The following is a 12,781-nucleotide window of genomic DNA, read 5'->3' on the forward strand; positions in this document are numbered from 1 at the left end:
GACAGGGCTTCACTATGTATCTGGCTGGCCTGGAACTTACATGTAGACCAGACTGGCCTCCAACTCACTGAGCTATGTGTGCCTCCATTGTCTCCTGAGTACTGTGGTCAAAGGTATTGGCTACCACACCCAGCTTATAAAATACTTTAAAAATGATTATTATAGAATAACAAGTTTTTACAGTAACTTACTTAACCCTCTAAATAGACTGTTTTTCTCCTACCATCCCTTAGGGGCAAATCTATAATTGAAAAAGCTGGTGCACAAAATTTCTTTAGGAAACCTTTTTGTCCATTTTGTTCGAGATCTTTTTTACTTGAACCATGCTCTTCAGGCCTGTATGCTTTCCCTGAAAGTATCTTAGTTAATGCTGGTTTTAGTTATAAATTGGTTAAAGAGGCAGGCTCAGAGGTCAAGAGCACTGGCTATTTTTTCCAGAGGACCCAGGTTCAATTCCCAGCACCCTAGTAAAAACTCACAACTGTCTGTAACTGCAGTTCTAGAGGATCCATTCTTTTTGTTTGTTTTTTGTTTTTTGGGTTTTTTTTTTTTTTCTTCGAGACAGGGTTTCTCTGTGTATCCCTGGCTGTCCTAGAACTCACTCTGTAGACCAGGCTGGCCTCGAACTCAGAAATCCGCCTGTCTCTGCCTCCCGAGTGCTGAGATTAAAGGCGTGCGCCACCACGCCCGGCTAGGATCCAACATTCTTGATATCCTCTTCTGACTTATGTGGGCACCAGGCATGCACATGATACATAGACCTACATACAAATAAAACACCCATACACATAAAATAAGAATGTTGAAAGTGATAAAAATTGGGTAAAATCTAGGAGACAAGACCAGTTTGATGCTGTTACCCAGCTAGGATAGGGACCAACTTCTGTGTATTTGTTTTGTAAAGGCCCTTGGAAAAGGGATACAGGTGTGGTGTTTGGTGTTATGTATCTAATGAAGAAAATAAAAACAAGAGACTAAGTAGTCGCTACTTTTAGACAAGACATCTAGAACCATGTTTCAGAGACTTTCTGTTAAGGGGCTGTGGAAACCTGCAGCATCAAAGCTGTTCCTGTGACAGAGATGTTCTAATGAAAGAACAGGGCCATTGGCCTCAAAGAGACTGAATTATTTGTTCATCTGCTCCTTTCTCCTCCTCCTTTTAAAGAGTAGCAGCATAAAGTATGTCCAGGAACCTGCCTTAGTCATAAACTGGGCTAGACTTTGCCTCACCTTGTCATTTTTCTTTCACTCAAACCTCTGAGCAGAAATCTATATGATATCTCCTTCTCTCATACTGCCTACAGGCTCCTCTCTACCCTTTTTTTTTTTTTTTTTTTTTGCTTTTTTGCTTGCATTTTTATTTTGTCATTATGCAGCCAGCAGCATTGTGCTGGTCTCTTTACGGCTGCAGGAGCCCAGGCAGACTGCCTGATGAAGGGAGACAGCATTTGGCTAGTAGGGCTGGTGTATGCTATTATTGCTGGCCATTGGGCTTCTGTCATCTACAGTTCCGTCCTGGCTCATTAAAACTGTGAGCCAAATAGCCGCAAAGGCGCCTGCTGCAGCACTGTGGGGGCCAGGAAGTTAAATGGTTCTCCTAATCCTGCATAATTTATCTCCCTGTTAGTCCCCTCATAAAATACTCTAATTCAGCCCCACCACAGAGGGCTTCGTTCTGAAATATCCTGATTTTGTGATGACCACTGAGTGCCCAGCCTTTCCCTCTCTTGGTTGTTATTATTGGAAACTGTTTCACCCTTGTTTACTACAAGTTTACCTTAATGCTTTCCCATGCCTAGACCCCACCTCAGCAACAGGCTGTCCTCCTGGTTGTACCTGATGATATAAAGCAGTTGGTGATGCGATCTTCCCTCCTCTCTTCCCCGCCTTCAGTGCCATTATTCTTCATCTCTTCTATCGTTTCCATGGTTTTTCCTCTCTCTTCTTTTCCAGTCTCTCTTTCCAGGGGCCAGTGTCACTGTAATGTGTTTTTGTTTAGTCGGCCATTTTAAAGAGCCCTTAATGGAGAAGCACTGCCTGCCTTTTTTCACATCTCCATTTCTGTTTCATTTCAGAGATTTACAAATGAGGACCACCTGGCAGTTCATAAACATAAACATGAGATGACACTGAAATTTGGCCCAGCCCGAACGGACTCAGTCATCATTGCAGGTATTTGCTGCCCCCAGAGTCACATGCTTTGCTACCACCAAACAGTTAAGATTAATTCCAGGGCCCAGATGTCCTGGGAGAGCTGCACTACCCTTCTCCCATCAAGACCTCTTTGTGATCTGTATTTAATCAAGAAATAGTGCTAACAGCACCCTCAGTCCTACTGCACCTCCATTCAATTTTTAATAGTACGCTTGTGTTCTGTGGCTTGTGAGGATGGTGTTTTGAGATTTTTGTCTTCACTTTGGTCAGTCTATTCTCTCCTCGCTTTCTATTTATTAAAATTCTGGAAGAGCTACGGACAAAAAAACACCATTGACATTTCTCCTTATCCACAGTGGAGAAGGTGAACAAAAGATGGCAAAAAAAAAAAACAAAAAACAAAAACAAAGAAACCCTGCTTTAACCTGGCTGCTTCTCTTCCCCTGGGTGTCAGCTTTCCTCTAGCAGTCAGATTATCAGTTCAGAAATGAGCTTCCCTTGTGAACCTAGACACCACTGTGGGCACATTTCCAAAACACAAATAAGACATTTAGTCACTGGGACTTTTCCTGAACCAGTTTGTGTGACCTGGAAGCTCTTACCAGTTGCAGATATTGTCTGCACTGTACTCAAGGGAGCATTCTTAGCACTTGTTTCCAAGCCCTGCAGTAGGAGTTCTTTTGTACAGTTTGCAGCTAGATAGATATGCAAAGCATGGTGAGGTTTTTCTTTTGAAGCAATCGGAGCTTCTAATTTAACCCATGCCAAGCAGATTAGCTTAATAATCAGTAGTGTACTTACTTGATGGTTATTACATAAATTAATAAACTAGTCAGTTTATAATTTTAATTAGTTACTACTTGTAAACATATTACCTTAGACATGGAAACCCCCTCTCCTTGTTAATATATAAGTTGAAAAAGACTTCTCCTTTTATGTCTCCTACTCCTTATCAATTCAGTATGTATTGAATATCTACTGACCTACTATGTGAGCTAGCTACCTTTTTCAGGAGCTTACAGATTTGTGATTTGTCATCCCTGGAAACGAATATGAACAGGGACAATAGCAATGATTTTTTTTTTAAGACAGGGTCTCCCTGTTTAACTCTGGCTGGTCTGGATCTCAATACGTAGACTAGGCCAGCCTTAAACTCACAAAGATCTACCTGCTCTGCCTTCTGAGTGCTAGCACTAAAGACTTGCACCACCACACCCTGCTATATTTATTTTATATTATGAGGGAGGAGCGAGCATGGGAGTGTGGGTGCCTATGGAGGCCAGAGAGGGAGTCAGAACCCTGGAGCAGGAGTTACAGATTATGTGCTGCCTGCTGTGGCTGCAGGGAACCAATGAGCTGCCTGCTGTGATCTTGAAGAGCATAAATTATGGACTCTTAACTACTGAGTCATCCAGCCATCTATCTACCTCTTTTTGAGACTGAATCTCACCATAGTCCAAGCTCACCTTGAATTGAGATTGTCTTTCATTTACATCCTGGAAGCTGGGATTAGAAGTGTGAGCCACTGTGTTTGACAGAGAAAATGTTCTTTACACTTCATTCAGTTTTGGAGTGCTGAAACCAATACCTTAGATTTTAACTCTCCTGTATAGAATAAACTGGAGTGTCTTATCTTCTATTAAGACAAAGAATAAGCCGGGTGTGGTGGCGCACACCTTTAATCCCAGCACTTTGGGAGGCAGAAGCAGGAGGATTTCTGAGTTTGAGGCCAGCCTGATCTACAGAGTGAGTTCCAGGGCAGCCAGGGCTACACAGAGAAACTATGTCTCGAAACAACAAAAACAAAACAAAACAAAACCCAAAAACAAAACAAAAGGGGGCTGAAAAAACAAAAAAGCAAATTTGTTGTTACATTCTGTTCCTATGGTCACAATCTCTCACTCTGCTTTCTCTCTAAGGTTAACCTAGCTTTTCAGACTTTCCATAATAGAGCCTCATCGTTACTTACCCAATTTTATGTGAAAGTTATATGCATAAAATGCCAATCTTGTCATCTAAACATTGTTTTCTCCTAATCCATGTGTGATAACCTTTCTCTGTGCTTTCACCAGCATTATTTCTCTTGGCTCTTGTTTTTTGGTTTTTTGAGATAGGGTTTCTCTGTATAGCCCTGGCTGTCCTGGAACTTACTCTGTAGACCAGGCCTGCCTTTGCCTCCCAAGTGCTGGAATTAAAGGTGTGTGTCACCACTGCCCGGCTTCTCTTAGCTCTTAAAGCTTCTCTTTTCTCTACAGTCCAACACTATTTCCCAAGGCCTGGCTCAAACCCTGCTTGAAGGCTTTCCTAACAAACCTAGTAATTAATTAATGTGTATTTATTTTATGTTTATAATAATTTTATTCTGCATCTCAAATAGCACTTAATTTTTGCACAGTGGTGCTATCTACATATATTAGTTTTACTTCTTTAACTAAAAAGCATTCTCTTATTTGTCTATAGAAATACTCATGTCTCATATTTGCTTATACCTTTATGTCTTCTCCAAATGTGCATCTAAGTTTATGGATGTAACACCAAAGCATAAAGAATTATTCAGTAAACATTTAGGAATCATCAGAACCAATTAGGCTTGTTAATATATTTTCAGATTGTTTGTTCAGGAACCAGAAGCAGTTGAAAGTTAGAGGCCACCTTGAAAATGAGAAATCAGGTTTCATATAGGGGAGATTTTAAAATTAAACCAAGAAATGCACATGGGCAGCAGGGTGTAGGAGAAGAAGTCTCAAGTTCTTCTCCTGCCCTCAGTACTACCAGCCACCCTTTTCTTCCACTTAATTTGTGATTTGTGTTCCCTTTACTGAGGATGGTACCGCTCTCCTCACTGTAAAGAGGAGTGTGGCTTTATCTTCAGCCAACCACAGTATCCAGAGAACCTTTTACAACTAGTTTAGGAAATAGTGGTAACTTTTCTAAAGAGTCTAATTCAGAAGAGGTTTTGTTTAAGTTTAAAAAAAAAAAATGTTCTCCATGGAAAATCCCACTGTACTATTTCCAGCTAAACATGCTAAAAGGAACAATTTCAACCCTAGGTCTTTGCTTAACATACAATTGAAACATTATTCTGTGCCTGTTGGTCAGTCTAGTTGTTTGGGATAGACAAATCCTTGAGATCATAAGCACATCAAATAATCCAACAAACTAGAATTAGGCCCAAGAACAAGGTTCATCTCTAGAAAAGCAGCAGGGAGAGGGAGAAGCTATGATCTGAATGAAGTTCAAGTCACTTCAAAAGTTCCCTTAGGGGCTGGTGAGATGGCTCAGTGGGTAAGAGCACCCGACTGCTCTTTCGAAGGTCCAGAGTTCAAATTCCAGCAACCACATGGTGGCTCACAACCATCCGTAACGAGATCTGGCGCCCTCTCCTGGAGTGTCTGAAGACAGCTACAGTGTACTTACATATAATAAATAAATAAATCTTTAAAAAAAAAAAAAAGAAAAAAAAAGTTCCCTTAGTTTATGAAGAGGTCTCACCTCCTTAAGAACAAAGAAGCTGGTCTTTGTGGCAGCATTGCTGCAATCCCAACACTTGAGAGGGAGTGGCAAGAAGATTGTAAATTCCAGGATCACCTGGACTTTTCTCCAAAAAAAGGAAAGAAAAGGCAGAGGCAGTGTGTTAAGAAAAAAAAATTGCACAGCCCCTGTGGGGATACTTTGACCAGCAAATCTAAACCAAATAGCCTGGTTTCTGGCTTTTGTTCTGGGCCTGTGTCTCTGAAATAAGCGCTATTGTTTGTAGTTTCCTTTTCTAACTCATGATACTACTGTCTTGTTCCCTCGTCTCTAGTTTTCTCTAAAATGGCCTCAGAAAAGGACAGACCTTTAGCTCAGTGGCACACAGCCACCATTCCTTATTAGGTAGCTTTAGTGAGCAAATTCAGCAATCTGATCCTCAGTTTGTGCTCTGTCAGATTTTAACACCCATCTGTTTCTGTCTACTCACTGTAGACCTAGCCTGGTGTGTGACTAGAAGGGAAGCATTGCTTAACTTCAGTTTTCAAATCTAGAGGTTTCATGAATCCTTACTTTCATGAATGGTTTGTTTTATTGGGGCTGTATTTTCATTGGGGTAAAAAATATAAATCCAGCACTGAGAGACAGTGAATATCTGGCTAGTCACACAAACATTGTCCTGTCTGCCCCTGCTGGCCTTGAGACAGTACAACACAGACACCCTGTGGTAGCTGAGAATCACAATCCATCCACTAAAACTCAAAAAAAGCCCTTTGCCCTAACACAAATTCACTATCTCCAAATAGAATAAAAATGCAATCCCTGTGCACTCTCAAATTTTAATCTTATATTAAAACTAAATATATTTTTCTTTTTATGTCTACAGATCAAACGCCTACTCCAACTAGATTCCTGAAGAACTGTGAGGAAGTGGGGCTCTTCAATGAACTAGCTAGTTCCTTTGAACATGAATTTAAGAAAGCTTCTGATGACGATGAGAAAAAGGCAAGTATGGCTGAAGAGACTTGGGGTGTTCTCATTGTGCCTCGGAAGAGTTCCAGCCATATCAGTGAACAGGTCTCACCATTTACCTGGACTAGCCTGTGTCACTGTAGCCCAGGCTGATCCATGGTGATCCCCTTGCTTCATTACACTGAGGCCTGGGAGGACAAGCATGTGCCACATCTTACCTGCCATTAGGTAGAGTTCGAGCTGGCGGACCAGCAAAGGTCGGTCTTCACCAGAACACAAATGTTCCTACCCTCCAGTGAGTCATTAGTTAATACATTTTAATTAATTTCTCTGTGGGTGTGGTATATGTATGTGTCTGTGTACTCAAGTGTATGGAGACCAGAGATCTACACTGAATGTCTTCCTTGTCTCTGTCCACCTTATATTTTGAGGCAAGGTCCCTCAATAAATCTAGAGCTCATTTATTCAGTTAGGCTTGCTGGCTAATGAGCTCCTGGGATCTGAGAATCTCTGATCTCACCAGACTACTGGAAACATTAGATGCTCTGCTTTTATATGGGTGCTGAGGTCTTCACTCGATTATCAGTACTTTTCTGGCAGTTCCCTTAATAATAATCTATTTGTTTCCCTTGTGAATATGTTGAAGTTATTAAAAGAATATGATTTGGGGGATAGAGAGACTAATGACTCAGTGGTTAAAAGTGCTTGTTGCTCTTCAGTTCCTAGTACCCATGCTGGCAGCTCACAACCACTCCAGGAGTTTGACACACACTTCTGGCCTCCTCTAGCACTAATATACACATGTTGTACATGTAAATAATAATAATAAAATTTGAGGAATATGAGTTAGGGCATTGAGGGAGGGGGTTACAGTGAATTCAAGGTCAGACTGAGCTAAATAGTAAATTCAGGTGAGTTGAGCCAGAGAGTGAGACACTGATTCAAACAACCAAACAAAAGTATGAATTGCTCAGATTTTTATTAGGTAACATTTTTTTTTTCAAATTTCCTTTGGGGGTACTCAGTGGTAGGGTGTTAACAAATGAAGGACCTGAGCCCACCACCACCCCCAATTAAGAAGCAAAGAAACAAGTTCCGCTGTTTGTTTGTTTGTTTGTTTGTTTGTGTTTTTTGTTTTTTCGAGACAGGGTTTTCTCTGTATAGCCCTGGCTGTCCTGGAACTCACTCTGTAGACCAGGCTGATCTGGAACTCAGAAATCCACCTGCCTCTGCCTCCCAAGTGCTGGGATTAAAGGCGTGTGCCACCACTGCCCGGCTAGTTCCACTGTTTATAAATTGATGGCTTGGAGAAGTTTTTTTATTTATTTGCCATTTGTTTGTTTGTTTGTTTAGAAAGGGTCTCACTGCTATGTAGCCCTGTCTGGCCTCAAACTCATAGACATCTACCTGCCTCTGCTTCCTAAGTGCTGGGATTCTAGACTCCTTTGGGTTATTTTTATTCAGTTATCCAGCCAACAGATGTGTTGAATTTCCTCTCTTTTTTGTTTCAATGTGTGTGATTTTGTGTTTAAGTAGCATCCTGGTGCTGCTTGATAATACCTAGGGCAGTGGTTCCCAACCTTCTTAATTATGTGACCCTTTAATACAATTCCTTGTGTTGTGGGGACCCTCAACCATACATTTATTTTTGTTGCTACTTCATAACTGTAGTTTTGCTACTGTTACGAATCATACTGTGAATACCTGATGTGCAGGATGTCTGATATGCTACTCCTGTGAAAGGGTTATTTCAGCCTTCCCATCTGTATTTGCCACACTTAAGAGGCTGAGGCAGGATGATTACCACATGTTTGTGACTCAGTCTCAAAATAAAATAAGGTTATTCTTATTACCTTACACAGGAGATCAACCTGCATGATGAAAGATGTCACTTTAGGAACATTTCAAGAAATTGAGAAACTTTTTGCTTAGAATAAAGATTTAGTATTAATAAAGTACACTCTCGAAATACGTCAAGGGGTTTTTATGTAAAGGAGGGATTCCATACCAGGCATCGTACACAGTTGTAATCCTAGAACTCAGTAAACTGAGGCAGAAATGTCTTAAGTTTGGCTACCTAGGCTATGTGGTAAGACTCTGTTTCAAGCAGCCTGGCTTGGATGCGTGCCTTTAATCTCAGCACTCAGGAAGCAGAGACAGACTGATTTCTTTGATTTTTAAGGCCAGCCTAGTCTACAGAGTAAGTTCCAGGACAATCAAGGCTACACAGTGAAATCCTTTCTAGAGAATGGGGGGGATCAACCCTGTTTGTTGATTTTATTTTTTTGTCTTGTTTTGGGGGAGGGGAATTTAGAGCTGGCTTAGTTGGTTAAGTGCTCAGTTAGCACACACACACACACACACACACACACGTCCCTGCAAACTGGGCATGGCAGTACATGCCTGCAATCCCACCATGCAGGAGTAGAGGCAAGAGGATCAGAACTTCAAAGTCATCCTTGGCTGTATACCAATTCAAGGATAGCCTGGGCTACATGAGACTGTCTTAAAACAAATATGTTAAGTTTAGAGAGCTGGAGAGATGGCTGAGTGGTTAAGAGCACTTGCTGCACTCTCAGAGGTCTCAGGTTCGTTTCCCAGAGCTCACAACCATCTGTAACTCCACTTCCATGGGATCCAGAGCCTCTTCTAACTTCCTCAGGTTCCTGTACCCACTTGGTACATATACACAGCTCAGACATGTACACATGTGAAGAAGAAAAAAAGAAAAACAAGAAAACATTAATTTTATTCTTTGTGGCCCAAAGACAGAAGCAAAATAACTGTAGAAGATAACACAGTGTTCAGATGCATGAACATACTTAGTAAAGACACTGTAGTAAGGACTGAATGTTGGGGCTCTTTCTCATCCTAAGATACTGTGACGCTAGTTTTAACTTTTATATGTGCTAGATTCCCAGAGAATCTCAACATTTGAAAGACTAGATGTTAGTTTTGAAAATACAAAATCAAGCAAAAGTGATCCCAGTGGAAGTTTCCTGCCTTTCGCAGCTTTATCATCCCTATCTTTTAGCTCACCTGACACTTTTGGAACCAGTTCATAGTTGGTCAGGCCTTTCTCTCCTTAGTAGTGATCCTTTGGTGTTTCTGTCTGTCTGTCCAATGGTGGTCTTTTCCTTCTACCACTGCACAGATGTAGTGGACTATTTGTCTCCAGGGGTATTTAATGAACCTGAAGCTTTCCTGAGCCACAGTTTTTGTAGGCGAGACCCCTTGGGAATTCTATAGGGGACTTGTTTTTTTCATAGAATCCTCTCTTCCCATCAACATCAGAGATCTCAGAATTTAGAGCTAAATTGGCTCTGACATATTAGCAATGTAGAAAAAGTGAGACAGAAATTAAGATCCTTTGGTATTTCTTACCCCTGTGAGAGGGAACAGGATCATTGCTACCTTTAGTACGGTACACTGAATTGGTTTGTTGCTCAGGCTTCCAGAGGGGTCAGGTAGCAAGTGATGGTGCACATCTGATGGTGCACACGCCCTCATCTAAGCACTAACATAGTGAACCTAAACTCTGTTTTTTCTTTTTTCCTAACAGGGTGCTGCTGGGCCTCTTGACATGTCTCTGCCTTCTACACCAGACATCAAAATCAAGGAAGAAGAGCCAGTGGAAGTAGACTCATCGCCCCCTGACAGTCCCGCTTCTAGCCCCTGTTCCCCGCCACTAAAGGAGAAGGTAAAGTTCTCTCCCAAGAATCACCCCAAATGTTAATTCTGATCATAAATGGTATGAGAAGGGTTGATTAGGTTCAAAGGGATGGCTATTTGTTTCTTGTCTGCCCTGCCTTTCTTTTCTCTCCTTCCTTCCTTCATTTCTTGACAGCATCTCATCTGTGCAGCTCAGGTCAGACTTGAACTCAGCCTCCTGCCCTAGCCTCCAAATTACTGGGATTGTGGGTACATATGCCTAGTTTGAAAGGAATCTTAAATATTTAAGCATTGTATAATAATTACACATACTCAGCCATCCATCAATCTCACTTCCAACTCTAAATAGAAGAAAGATCAGTCTGTATTTGTACCAACAGAAATAAGTAAAAATTTTCATAGAAATTTTATTCATTAAAAAAAAAAGTGGGGCTGGAGAGATGGCTCAGCGGGTAAGAGCACTGACTGCTCTTCCAAAGGTCATGAGTTCAAATCCCAGCAACCACATGGTGGCTCACAACCATCCTTAATAAGATCTGATGCCCTCTTCTGGTGTGTCTGAAGACAGCTACAGTGTACTTAGATATAATAATAAAATAAATCTTTTTAAAAAAAAGTGTCTGGGAGCTGGAGAGATAGGTTAGTGGGTAAAAGTTCTTGCCATATAAGCATGGGAACCCAAGCTCAAATCCAGAAAACTCAGGCAAACATACTACCCGTGCTCCTACTATTAGATAGCAGGTACAGATACGTAGAAAAATACCCTTGCATGCTACATACTTGGTGTTCACAGTGGCAAAACAAGAGCCCCTTTCTCAAAATAAGGTGGAAGAGAAAGACCAAACCCCGTGGTTGTCCTCTGACCTCCACATATGTGCTGTGGTGTGTACATGACTTAACTCACATATAAACATATACATATCACATATATACTAAGAGAGAGAATGAAAACATTCCAAGTATCAGTCAACCAAAAACCTTGAATTTATAAATAAGTTGTAAGAGGCTGGTGGTGTTAGCTCAGGGTAGCATTTGCCTAGTATTCACAGGGCCCTGTATTCCATCCCAGCAACAACACGTTTCTCAAGTGGAGTATGATGCACGTGCATTGACTGGGCTGAGGGAAAAGCTCAGTATCAGAAGATCTGTGTCTGAATTAGAGTTCTGTTGTTGTGAAGAGTCACCATGACCACAGCAACTCTTTTTTTTTTTTTTTCAGCAACCCCCAAACCAGGGTCTTTTTGTAGCCCATACTGGCTTTTTTTTTTTTTTTAAACGATTTATTTATTTATTTATTTATTTATTTAATGTATATGAGTGCACTGTTGCTGTCCTCAGACACACCAGAAGAGGGCATCGGATTCCCATTACGGATGGTTGTGAGCTGCCATGTGGTTGCTGGGAATTGAACTCAGGATCTCTGGAAGAGCAAGCAGTCAGTGCTCTTAACCTCTGAGCCATCTCTCCAGCCCCACAGCAACTCTTTTTTTTTTTTTTTTTAAAGATTTTATTTATTTATTGTATGTAAGTACACAGTAGCTGTCTTCAGATCTCATTATGGGTGGTTGTGAGCCACCATGTGGTTGCTGGGATTTGAACTCAGGACCTCTGGAAAAGCAGTCAGTGCTCTTACCCGCTGAGCCATTTCACCAGCCCCCACAGCAACTCTTATAAAAGAAAACATTTAATTGGGAGTTCTACATCTTGATCCACAGGCAGCAGAAGGGGACTGTCTTCCATAGGCAGACAGGAGGAGGCTCTGTTCCACACTGGGCAGAGCTTAGACCTCAAAGCTCACCTACACAGTGATGCTTCCTCCAACAAGGCCACATGTACACTAATAATGCCCTTCCTCCTAATTGTGCCACTCCCTATGGCCAAGCATGGAAACACATGAATCTATGGTTCCAAACCTATTCAAACCACTACAACCTACCTGTCCTGTGTGGGCTCAACCCTGAGTACCACAAAAAGAGAAAGGGAAAGAGAGAGGGAGAGGATAGAACATTGTCTTGCTTGGTTTCAAATTTGACTTGTTAAGTTCTCAAAGCTACCTTCTTCATAATCATTAGCCATCTCCTTCCCTCCCTCCCTCCCTCTCTCCCTCCCTCCCTCTCTCCCCTTTCTGTAGGCAGTTAAGTTCTGGAGAGTGTCTAGAGAGGTTTTCAAGACCTGTGTGGCTACCAACCACCTGAGATCCTAACTGGTTAACAGTGAGAAGCATGAGTTTTATTTCAATCTGATAGCTGTTTAAGCTTCTGTCAACCTTGTTTAATGAAGTCTATTGGAAACACTGGATTGTCCCACCACAGTATACCTTCCTTTTTCACAATTGAAGATCATAGGACGCTTCATCAAGTGTAGAAAAGCCATAGAATTTACATAATACTATAGGATTATATGGTATAGTGTAGCTCCAAAGATTTCAAATGATTTTCCAGTTGTCATCTCATTGGTATAGCCATCATCTCTGAAATGTTCTTAAATCATCATTCCTGCTGAATGGATGAGG

General features: G+C 41.4%; 1 protein-coding gene across 3 annotated transcripts in view; it reads left to right on the forward strand.

Moving 5' to 3' along the window:
* Positions 1–12,781, forward strand: part of LOC110310235 (cyclic AMP-dependent transcription factor ATF-7) — a 96,624-nt gene that overhangs the window by 57,330 nt on the left and 26,513 nt on the right. For all 3 annotated transcript variants that reach the window (XM_021182999.2, XM_021182998.2, XM_029469751.2), the window contains exons 3-5: positions 2,076–2,172; positions 6,512–6,630; positions 10,160–10,297. In XM_021182999.2, coding sequence (XP_021038658.1) covers positions 2,076–2,172; positions 6,512–6,630; positions 10,160–10,297 — 354 coding nt within the window. The remainder of the gene's footprint in view (positions 1–2,075; positions 2,173–6,511; positions 6,631–10,159; positions 10,298–12,781) is intronic.

This window comes from Mus caroli, unplaced genomic scaffold (assembly GCF_978045245.1).
Source record: "Mus caroli unplaced genomic scaffold, Mus_caroli_1 scaffold_16, whole genome shotgun sequence".
NCBI lineage: Eukaryota > Metazoa > Chordata > Mammalia > Rodentia > Muridae > Mus > Mus caroli.